Source organism: Phaenicophaeus curvirostris, chromosome Z (genome assembly GCF_032191515.1).
Source record: "Phaenicophaeus curvirostris isolate KB17595 chromosome Z, BPBGC_Pcur_1.0, whole genome shotgun sequence".
Classification (NCBI taxonomy): domain Eukaryota; kingdom Metazoa; phylum Chordata; class Aves; order Cuculiformes; family Cuculidae; genus Phaenicophaeus; species Phaenicophaeus curvirostris.
Genome location: NC_091431.1, coordinates 50,220,573 through 50,232,955, shown reverse-complemented (window position 1 = coordinate 50,232,955; position 12,383 = coordinate 50,220,573). Strand labels below are relative to the sequence as shown.

General features: G+C 36.9%; 1 protein-coding gene across 3 annotated transcripts in view; it reads left to right on the top strand.

The window, feature by feature from the left end:
• Nucleotides 1-12,383, top strand: part of CERT1 (ceramide transporter 1) — a 75,335-nt gene that overhangs the window by 26,057 nt on the left and 36,895 nt on the right. For 2 of the 3 annotated variants that reach the window (XM_069881136.1, XM_069881137.1), the window contains exon 3: nt 218-334. The exons of the other annotated variant lie outside the window; for it this stretch is intronic. In XM_069881136.1, the coding sequence (XP_069737237.1) occupies nt 218-334 (117 nt within the window). The remainder of the gene's footprint in view (nt 1-217; nt 335-12,383) is intronic. 3 annotated transcript variants of the gene reach the window in all.

Sequence of the window (12,383 nt, the reverse complement as noted above, 5' to 3'; positions counted from 1 at the left end):
TGTATTAAATAGGCTTCTATTTCAGAAGACTAGCATTTTTCATAATGCGTGTATGCTTGTTATTTGAGACAGCTGTATGAAACTATTTACTATCTAGGATGAATCCAAGACAACATAGACCAGATTTTCTAATTATAGTATTAAGTGTCAAAATATTGTGAGGTGGTTTTGATCATGCTGCTAATTTTAATTACTCTTACACTCTTTTCTGTCACAGCCCCATGACTTTGATGAATGCAGATTTGATATTAGCGTAAACGATAGTGTTTGGTACCTCCGAGCTCAGGACCCAGACCACAGACAACAGTGGGTAGATGCAATAGAACAACACAAGGTATGGGTTTTTTTCTGATTTTTCCTACTCCCTGGTTAGATCTAGTGGTGTTTATGGTGTTTTGACCTTCCCTGTACGTTAATTAAAGTATTCAAGGTATTTATGACTAGTCAAAGCTGCAAGATCATGTGTTAAATATGTTTCAAAGAATCAATTTGCTTGTTCTTCATAGATAAGCATTTTAAAGAGTGGAGTTAACAACTGTGAACCTTTCTTGAACTCTCTAGCTTGAAAAAGAAAAAGATTGCATTATGTTTGAGTGACTTTTTAAATGGTTTTGTCTATCCTTTTCTCACTGACCTTGAATTGTTTATCTGTCCTAGATGCTAAAGTTGTTAGTGTGATTTAATTCTCCTAGGGTACCATTCTGGTTTTGGGCTACTCTCTTTCATCATTTGGCTACTTTTACTGTATCTGATTACTGGCTTTTGTCTGCTTGGCCTTTAAGGCTGTACTCTTCATCAGCAATTTGGTTCAGCTTTCCTGATCTATCCCTTATGTCTTCTAATGAATTCAGTTATTTTCATTTTACCTAATGGACTTTGAAGGTCAAGTATTTTTGAAGTACGTAGCATGTGAAACATCCTTTATGTTTTTAGGTACAAGATAGGCAGTGCCCTAAGGTGTTGAGCTTATCTACAGTACCTAGCACAATGCAACTTTTGCATCTGGGTTATGCAGGAATACAAATTAAAATAAATATCTAAGCAGCTTTTATTGGGCAATCCTTACAATAATCAGCACACGTTCTTAAATTTTAAGCACTGCCTTTTGCTAAGATTCCCTAAAAGATCATGTCAGTCAGAATATTAGTCCACTTATAGCTTGGCATTTTGCCTTTATTCTGATACAGAGGTGACATTAAACTGTAAGTTGCAAAACCAAGATTCCTTTCTGTAGTCTGTGAAAAAATTTAAAGTTAACCATGGAATATTCTTGAGACAAAAGTACTGCAATCTGTTACTATTGTAATGCCTAAGAGAAATGTTTACAGCTAGTTACATATCCATAGATCTGGCATTTTAAAAACTGCTTTAAAGGCATGGGGGTCTTCAGGTAGTGAGTTGTGGGGACATGGAACCTGATGGCGTTGGGCTAGAATTCAGAGTAGATTAGGCAAATGATTTTGCTGATGAAAAGCAGGACTTCACCTAAAGTCCAGATAAGCAGAAATGTGAGCGAGGTCATTGCATGCTATCATGCAGGAGTGAATGAGGAAAAATCCCAAATCCTGTCTTAAACTCTGCTCTGCACAACCTCAGAGGGAAGTCTTTCATGCTGTTCCTTTCACTCATCTGAGGCTGTGCCTAAGTGTTGCTGAGTTCTGAGCTGATAATTTTATGTAATCACCTGTGTATAACACAGAAGTACCAAGTGGCAATAGTTTAGAGTTTGCGTTTGTAAATTTGTAATTGTTTTTCAGTGTCGTTTAGAAAAAAAAAATCTTGTATTTAAAAAAGACAATTTTCTTCTCCTGCATTCCTACCCAGCTGTTATCATGAGGTATTTTTTGGTTTTGTTTTTCTGTCTAGTGTTACTGGTAAAATTTAGTGGTCCTATTCATCCTCCTTTTCAGATCATTAATGACTGTTGAGTATGAGTTCTAGCATTCCAGAAGTGACCTCCCTTTGTGAAGAAGCCTGATTAATTATGCAGTTTTTCCACTTTAAAAAAAAAAAAGAAAAGCTTCTTTTAATTTTGGTTTTGATTTGAACAGATTAAACTTCCATGTTTTGCAAGAATTTGATGGTTCTTTCAAAAAATAATTATATCAGATCTGTGTCTTCACATTTAAGGGTGTAGAAAGAGAAGTTTTTTGGATAATTCCATCACCCAGTTTCTTAAGTATTTGCGTAAAGATAGTATTTGGATGGGGTAATGAGTGCTTTTTTCAATATATTATTAAAGCTGACTTTGTCCTCATTGCTTAAAAAAGTGAATCATGTTCTAGAAATTTACATCAGCTGAAGGAACCTATGTCTACAAGTAGGAAGTGGAAATAAAATTGTTTCTTTGTGCTGAATTGACAAGAAATAGTTCAGTTTGTATCTCGCTGTCCTAGTGGAATAACATTGGACTCGTCTGTTCCAAATATGATGGCTTTTGCAGTATGTCATTTGCAGTTTTGTGGATATGTGACATTTTTCAGTTTTTTGCATTCTGTTTTCTTTTCTGCATTGTTTACAGCATTTAAGAAAAATAGCAGTTATTTTAATTCTTAAATGAAGAGGGAAATATTCTAAATAAGCCATCAAACTATTTAATAATTAAAGCAATACATTATTTAAAAACATTTTCTTCATATATGCAACTAAATTCCATGATCAAGACAAGGCAAGGAAAACAGAAAAAGGTAGTGCAGTCTTGTAGAAATGGCTTGGACCTAAGTTAGAAGTATGTAATTAAATCCCAGAAAATCATGAGTTAGTAGCTTTTTACCAGTGCAATATTATCTTGTCTTCAGAATATAGTAGCAGCTTTGCATGATGAATGTTGTAGGTGTGCAGGTGCATCTGTTCCTGCTAAGTATTCCTACTAAAATACATAGGAATCTTATCACCAGAAGCCTTGGAAAAGTGCTGTTGGCACACACATTAAAATTATATTAATCACCTATTTCATTAAACATAAAACAGAAATGTCCAAATCAAGATTTCAGTTTGAATATTGTTCATGTTTCTTAAAGAACGTGTCGATGTTTCTGTACTTTCCAAATTGAGTGGTTAGTGCTTTAACCTATAACATATATACAGCTTTGTAGGAAAAATATACTGGAAAATGGTACTGCTTTATAACATTGATAAAATCTCAAAAATAGTTTTTTCTTGGAGTCTGGAAGTTAATCACACTTCATTTGAATTTATATGAATGACACTTCAGTAATACATCGTTTTAAGTAACTTTTTACCTGTCCTTTAATTTTCTTAAGCTCTTGTGGAAGTTTTATATCTAAATACTTGTTTAAGAGAAGGAGAAGATGGGCTTTTATGAGGAAAATATTCTATGTCACTGAAAATGGCAGATTTTTGCCTGCTTGCTCTGAAATTTTCTGAAGGAATATTCCTGGTCAGGTTACCCGGACTCAATCATAAGCTCCTTGACAAGCTGTTGTTACCAGATAAAAATTGCTTTTGTTTTGAGAACTTGGTTCTTGAGCTGACTTTTAGTAATTTGAATGAAATTTAGAAAGGAGATTACTATTTTTTACTAAACAGTCATTTTTATTAACTTGAGTCTACTGCTATATTAAGTACTTTGTTTTTGAAGCTCTTTGTGGCTTACTGAGTGGGTAGGTAGTTCTGGTAGGCTGCTTAAGCTGTTTGCTAACAAAAGTATGTTTGTGAGATTTACTGTAGCATGTCACAAGGTTGTTTATCTTTGGGGTATGAAAGATGGACTGAAAGTTTGTGACTGTGTTCCGTTGTTCTCTGAACAGAGAAACACTGATTTAAAATGGGCTTTATATTAAATTTGAGTATGAGTGAACAGGCTTAGAAGAACTTTCTGCTTAGCAATACCAATGAGTAGCTGGGAGCTGAGAAATGTAAACCAACTACTATTCAAGCACAAAAACTGTTAGAAATTCCTGGTTTTCTTTTTCATCATTGCATAAGCCTTTGCTTTTACTGAGGTTCCTGAATGCTTACTAGATCGAATGTTGAGGAAATAGTTAATGTGTAATCTTCTACTTAAATTTTTCATTAAATGAACTATCTGTCTTTAAAATATCTGGTTGAAAGAGTGTGTATCATTAGGAAGCTTTGCTGTTCTACTGCCCCTAAGAGACAGCAGATCTGGGATGGCTGATGACCTTTTAGTAGATCCAATGGCAAGGTATGTTACTGAAGAACTTGAGACCAGACAAGGTTCCTGCATTTTTCTGGTGTTAAAAACATTGATGGAGCATAAACACCAAGGCATGAATACTTTTGAAAAGTTGCTGTCTTCTTAAATAATAAATTGAAGGACTGACTCCCGGCCTCTGGAGAATGGAAATGGAGTATGGAATTTGTAACCTTAGATTACAGAAAGCAGCTTAAGTGTTGTTAGTTCTGTGCTGTGAGAAAAATGTCTGTGTTTACCTGTAAAGAGCACGTAACTTCTAACAAATAAAATGAATGTGTGCTATGTAGCATGAATAATCAAGAGTAACTTTTTCACTGAACTGGGGAATGTTTCTTTACACATCTTGAACTTATCAAAAACTTTCATTCTTTGCCCTCTACTCTGGTAGAGTTGATATGTTAATTCTTATAAACTTATCTTACTTCCCAAAGGTATATTTGAGGGGAATGAATTGCTGTTTGCTGTGGGAACTACATGGATAATTAAACTTATTTTGAGTAGAGTAACTTGAACTGAGGTCCAGATAATTTCTTGTAATGTTTATCTAACACCTGAATTGAAAATTTGCTGAGAATGTGTTTAGAAATTAATGTTCCATGAGAAACTCTACATCAGCTTACGTTCATCCCTTTTTGTTCCATTTTAGTTTTACTTTTTCCACACAGTTTCTGCATGTGTTCATTATTGACTTTGTGACTCTTCGCAGAACAAACCGACGGTGTTTTAAGTCTTAGGTTTTCAAAATTGTGTGTTTATCAGACTGAAATAAGTCTTGCTGAACTTTTTACAATACCTATCTTTGATGTGTCAAAGCAGAAAAGGTCATTCTCCAGAGAGGTTTCTCAGTATCAAACACATCTGGCATGTAAGGAGTAGATAGGCTCCCCTTTTCATTTTGAAGTGATGATACACAAGGCATTTATGTCTATAGCAGGAGGCCTGAGTTTCAGAGTTTGATGGTGAAATGCATCAAGTGGCTACTTCGAAGGAGTGACTATGTTGTTTCTACTGTTGGTTAGACACTGGGAGAGGAGTTGTCAGCTACTTAGAATAGGTTTATATAGAAACACTGGGGGAAGTAAAACTTCTAAAGTGTCTCTTTTCTAGCAATTTTTTTCCTCAGATAGTTTGAGGGAGAGGGTGTGGCAGCCTCAGTGTGTCAAAGGTATTTCTGAATGTGGAACCTAGTTCGGAGATTAATTTTGAAAACTGCAGAGAAAACCTTAAACAGCTTAATTTTAATTGCAGAGGATGAAGGCACTTTAGAATATTGGGGGTGGAACAACAAAAAACATTGACAGTTTGAGATTTTCACAAAAATGCTTGTTAACCCCATAAAATCTGGTTCTTTTTTCCACATAACCTAAAAAAAGTTAAGTCACATTTTGTATTTACTTTCACCCTTAAAGTCATACACATGTTATGACCTTATGTCAGTGTACTGTTCTAAGGGAGTGAATGTGCTGTTAGACATTGAAAAACAGTAATCGTGATGTCGAAGCAGAAGAGGCAGCCAGGCAGGGGTCTGAGGAGATGGCAAGAAACAGAGGTGGGTTTTTTCTGGTCTAACATGAGTGCAGCACCATACAAAAGCAAAATTTCTAGTGGCTAAAACCAGCACCATAGTGGTGTACATTTGAGAAATATGTTAAATATAATTGAATAACCCACAGAGTACTCTTCAAGGAGCCTCCGCAACTGTTTCTAGTCCTTCCAGCTCTAAAAGGATGAGTTAATGTTGGATTGCTTAAATCTGTTTCTAATACAGATCAGCTTCTGAAGGACGTAAAATAATGAAGTACAGTATTAAAATATTCCTTAAAATTAAACTTGGCCTTCTGGCTTTGTGTTATTTCTCTCATGAGCTCAAGGAGAAGGTGTTATGTAGGAGCAACTTTCTTCAAACTCGGGGGGAAACCTTTAAATTTTACTTCCAACTTGATGAATATCTCAGTTTCCTGTGTTTTGTTCTGTAATTGGAATGTTTTGCATTCAGACTGAGACTCATCTGCCATTCCTTCAAACTAATAGCTGCCTTAAATTTCATGTTAACTATAATTAAAATCAAGTTTTTGTTTGAATGCTGTATGTAAATATTGATCTATGAGATTATTTTTAGTTAGCTGGCCTAAGTGTTGGAACAAGTTTCTTAAGTAGTCTTGGTGTCAGCTATTCCCTATCAAATTGATTTGGGTTGCCTTCTTCCACTGTCTGATGCTCTGTAGCACATCAGCAAAGTCTGAACTTTTCTGTTTGATTCTGATACTTTGCGTCATGTAAAATACGGTGTTAGTTTCTGTGATATTGCATGTCACTCCAGCAGCTAATGCCCCACTCTCACCATGGTATTTGGAGGCACTGACTTGCAGCAGCAGTGCAGCTTGCCTGAGAGGAGGCTGGAAAACATTCAGGCATCTGTTGTAAGCTGTAAAAAGTTTAACACTCTTAAACATGTAGGCAAGTCACTGATCAGTGGTAGAAACATGCTTAAAGATGTTGCAAAAACATTGTGTACAAGTTTGAAACTAGAAAACCACAAACTGTTGCTCAAGCTTATGCAGGATTTTAGATCTGCTCCTCTTGGTGTTCGGTCACTATTGTATGTTGACATATGTATCAAGTTCTTGTGTAGTCACATTTGACATCTCCATTCAAAGCTAAATTTGAAGTGTTTGCAAAAATACTCACTAGTAACTAAACAAGAAAATAAGTTCCAGCATAGTCTTCTGAACTCTGCAGTAACAAGCATATTTATCTGGGCGGTGGTCTCAATCTCAGACTAAAGTGGCAAATACACAGAAGGATGTAGCTGTTTGAAGTTCAAGCACCTCATCTAGCTTTTCAAGTTCAGTGGTCCTTTAATTGTGAATGCTGGCCTTTTTGCCCCTCAGTAATGTCTAACTAGTATAGATATCAGAGGAGAAATAGACTGAAGGGTTGTCTGGACTGAAGGGTTGTCTTGAAAGAAGAGTCATAAAGTTTGTCCTTATTCTTCTGCTAATATGAACTGAGGTCGTTGTTATTAGATGCTGTGTTTCATTATAAGTTAGACTAGTAAGTGTTGTAAAAGTGAGGGGTTGTGGAATCACTTTAGCATGTTTTTCTCTTAAAGGATTTCTTCTTGCCATCTTCATCAAATCTGAGTGTTTCTTTATAGAGTAGTTTTACAGTCAGTCTGAAGAGGACATTACTTCCTTCATCTTTGTAACACTGTAGGCTTATCGTCTTTTTCTGTTAGAGAGAACAGCTTCCCATTCCTCAGTTGTTGTTCACAAGGACGTCTTTTACAATGCTGTCTCTTATGGCACTCTCTAAACTTAGTCCTCGTCATTCTTTGAGGAACAGCACCAAGATTGGCCTCATTATTCCTGCTGAGGATCCTACAGATGTATAGAATATAGGGTTATGTTGTGGGTCTTGTAGACTACTCTGTTTTGCAACATGATGATTTTTTTTATTTATTCAGCTTGAGAGCTACTAAATTGGATTAGTCTCTAGAGCTGTATGCAATGTTACCTGTCTTGTACTCGTGCAGTACAATATTTCCTCTAACCAAGTAAACCTTGGAAGTAATTTTTCTGCACTGTAAGTTTTTCTGCTCTTCTGTCAACTTCAGCCTTTCTCGTACTGCTGGCTTGAGATTTGGTTTCTTTCCAGAAATACTTCTGTGCTGCTTGGGTTGGATTCAGCTTCTTCAGTGATTGTGCTGCTTCTATTACTTTCTAAAGTATGGACGCTAGCTGGGAGAAGAAAGGCTAGATCCTTCAGCCGTTTCTTGGCTGATAGCTGAGCTTGCTTGCCATCCTGTTAGGAGCTGCTTAGCTGAGTCTGAAGCAGTATGTGTATGTGCACTTAAGATTATCTTAAATCCTTGTATCGTGAAAGCTGTGATCACTGTCTGCCATATGGTCCTAATTAAAAGGTTTTCTCCTTCACTAGTCAAAGCATTAGCAGGTGGTCTCCATAAACTTAGCAGAGGTCTTGAACTGTCCTTCTCTCAAACCCCTGGGTAGGCAGTGAACTTAGTTAAGATAATTTACTCCTATCTTTCCCTTATATTATCTAAATATGTGAATTGACTGAAGATTAAAGTGCATATAAAGGATAAAGTAACTTTTTAATGACTATATGACTAGACTGGTGAACCAGTTTGTTCTGAAATATCTAAAGAATGCCTGAAATTTCCAGGCCAAGATGCGAATTAGCAGAATATTGCCTGTGAATGCAATGCCGTGTGATAGAAAGCACTTTCAAAAGTGCTAACTTGGTATCAAATCTCATGAAAAGCTTGTGACACTACTGCTAAGCTGCTAAGAGTATGTCAGTCAATATTTTTGTAATGCTATTCAGTGAAGGGGGGTGTACATGGCTAAAGTAAGCTTGGTGCCAAGTCTAATACTGGGTCTTGAGATGACTGGAACTAAGCTACCAGGCTCAACACACAGCTGTCTGTGTGGTAAATAACTGGTCTCATTTCTACAAACAAGTGGGATTCTAGTAGTAAACTCAAAGGCGTTATTAATTCATTTAGTGAAAAAGCTGTGGAAGATCGTGCTTATAACATATACTTTCACTTAGTAGAAGTACAGGAAATGTCAATGTTTGTAACCAATAGGATGGCACAGTACTTCTAGGAGTCCAGCTCTTCATGGCAGAGTGGCAGCACATTTTTGCATGGCTTCCCTTAAAACAGTACTGTTAATTGAGATAGACCTGTGTCAAGCTTGGCTTCAGTGATAAATGCCTCTTCAACTCAGGGTAAGCTCTTGATATCAAGAAAAGAAAGTACGGAGCTGCAATGTGAAAGTAGTGAGTGGTTAAACAGTTAAAAGTCGACACTTGCCAAATGTATCTGCATGCTGTTTACTCAGAATTATTACTCATCAGTTCAAACAGGACTGTGTATTAACAGTTCAGTAGAAAAATCTAAGATACTCTCTATCCCTTCACCTACCAAATGCAGTCTGTCCTTTTTAATTCCTAAGAAGGTTTTATAAGGGGTGGTTTGCCTTCACTACTGTGAAACTCATTGAGTTGATATTAACACACCAGAGTTAACACCCTTGGCATTGGCAGTACCTGCTGCTCAGCCACATGGGTGGGGTACACAAGTGGCAATGGTAAATATTCAACAGATGTTAACTTTTTGACTTTTCTGAGAGACAGACACACACCACCCTATCCCACCCATCCTGAAAAAGGGAATACCTGCAGGAGCTAATGCAGCTCTAAAAAGCTGGGGAAATTCTTTCAAAAACACAACAGCAAGACTTGGGGTCTTCTTTTTTAATTCAGTGTCCACTTGCTGTATTGGAAGCCCTTGAGGTAATTCTTGTAATATCATTTCCACTACAGGACCACAAAAAGATCCTTTTCTCTTTCTGAAAACAGATAATGCTTGAAAATACACTTTTGCTGTCACCTTAGTATCTTCTGGGTAAATGGACTTAGTGCAGAAGAATCAAAATTCTGGTATCTTGAGCATATCTATTTTAAATGGGAGGGGAGGAAGGAAGGTTTAATATTTAACTGTTGGTATTTAAATATCCTATATTGATTGGTATGAACACAGGCATCAAAGTTTTGTGAGACAAGAGAAACAGAGAGTCACCCATCTTTTTCTTTCCCCTCTCCTCCCCCCTGGTAATCTGAAATAATCTGTGGGAATTTATGTATTACCCTAAAATTGCTTGTTTAAGCAAGCAAGTACAGCTGAGGCTGCTCAGCTGCTAAGAACTAGTTGTCCTGTTGTATGTTATGATGCTGGTGTGGAGAAGCTGTACTTTCAAAGGAAGGTTGGATAGATTACTGAAATTTAGTCCTTTACTGGAAATAAGAAGTTTCTTTCCTTGAAATTGAATCAATATGCTCTTTCAAGGAGGAAAACTAAGCTTGGGTACGTCATACACATTGCATTATTTCAGCACTTTTATCAGGAGAAGCTCTTCAATACATATGATGCTTTCTGTCATTTAATGTTACTAAATTTGCAAAGTGCACTTATTGCTGGAAACTGTATTTCCTGAAAGTAGACTTTATGGGAAAGCCAGTGACTCAGCAGTTTCAGTTGACTACACAAGCATATGCTGCAGCAAACTTAAATGCTGTCACTTTCAAACTGTTGAAACTTCCCTTTCAGGACAGAAAAAAAGTAGTTCTTTGTCTCTCTTGGCACCCATTTACCACTCTTGGGCCCATGTTTGAACAGCAGCTGTAAGCTGCAGTTTTATTAATAAGTAGTTACAGTTAAGACTGTTTAAAGCTTTGAGTCCTTTCCAACCCAACACACTTAATTAATTATAAACAATGCAAATTGTTTCACTTCGACCAGCCCAGTGTTTCTTTGCCTGTGTGTTTCAGTTATGTTTCGTAACAATCACTTTGGCTTTGAAAATAGATACAATTTTCTGATGAATGCATCTTTATGTGGGCTAGAGGTCTGGGTACCTAACTGGAGATGCTCTGAGCAAGAGGTGGTACTAGAGATCTTGCAACCTAGTAATTCTGTCTGTGATGAAACCAGGTTTCTTATATAGCAATTCAGTTTTTAATTTCTTGTGTCATAGTATTTTCTACTTCACAGCAGAAGGATTCCTCATTCCTTTCTTGAGATGATCCTTTTTGTAAAACAGTGCTGTTTTATTGTCTCAGTTTGCTAGTTTTCAGACTTGATAAAGCAAAGATCTGGTTAAGCTCTCTATTCTTGAAGTTTTACTCTATTCTTGCCCTTTTAAAAGGTGCAGCTTCCACACTTAGATTCTTGTTTCCACCTGCCCTCAAATATGCTAAACAAGGTTAAGCAGAACATAATATGTCTATTTTGTATTTTTAGTGTTATTAGTAGGTTTGAGGAGATAGCTGGGGAGAACCTGCCATTTGAAATGTGAAACAGAAGTGCAAAGATAAGCAACAGCAGCTATTTAGACTACACTTCTTATAATCTAACCAAATAATAGGACTTAAGGTTTGTGCCAGTGTATCTAATTAATTGATCATCAGAGTCTTCACTGTATGTTTGTTTTTAATTCTTGAAAAGAAGCCATCATGCTTGCTAGACGCATTTCTTTAACAGATCAGGAGTGTTCAGCTGACAATATCAATCATACATAAGCCTCTCTTCTTGTATTATCCATGTGAGTAGGCAGGTGATGCACCTGGAATAAAAATGTGCTCTGTTACGTGTTTTGACTTGGATGTGAAAAGGAAGTTCTAACATTATGTGACCTGAGGCTGCAATTAGAAGCAGACCTTGCATGTCACTTGGCTGGAAAGGTTTTCTGCCACCCCTTCGATTTATAGTGTCTCAATACAAAATGCCTTAAGAAAGATCTAGTCTTTATAGAGCCTTGTGATACGCAGGCAATCTGCAAAACTAGGCTGCAGGGCAGCATTGTGTCTGGATTGCTTTTGGGTGTAGATATTTTACTGCCATTTTTATGTCTACTACTTTGTCATGCCAGAACTAGACTATGTGCAGATCTGTTAGAATATGAAGATGTGGTGGCAGAATGTGTGTTGTCACTGCCATACAGAATGGGTAGGGAACACCTTGCCCTGCCTACCATAATGTGGGCCTATCCCTCCTCTGACTTAGCAGTTAAGTCAGCTTTCAGTGGGTTGCAATTCAAAGCAGATAACACGAAGAATATGGCCATTCTCCTTACATCACTCTGCCATAAACACACTCTGGACTCTGCAAGCACTCATGATGAATTCTTAGGCGATACAGTGCTGTAAGGGAACCAGGAATGGGATTGGACTTGAGCAGTGTGTGGAAAGTATATAGGCCCACTGAGTTAGAATAGGCCACTAAACTGCTTGATTTATCAATAGTACACTATTTTCTAGGTAATTCTTATCACAGAGAGGTTTTTGTGTTGGTCCCCAGCACTACACTGGCATCTTTTGCCTTTTTCTTACTTTTTTTTAGTCCTCTGGAAAGCAGAATAAAAAAAAGTGACCCACAGTTTAGTGCACAAAATAATGATGACAAAAAGTATTACAGCCCTTTATAAAACTGGTGATAATGCTTATTTTTCAAGTTTGGAGCATTTTAGAGCCTAGATCCTTCAGTTTACTTTCTTCTGATGCACTAGAAGCAGGCTTTTGTGGGGTGTTTTTCCATCAATTGCTAGTTTTTCTTTCAAGGGTAGCATGGGTCAGCTTATTGCACAGGCCTTGTGCTGTGCTTGAAGTTGTTTTT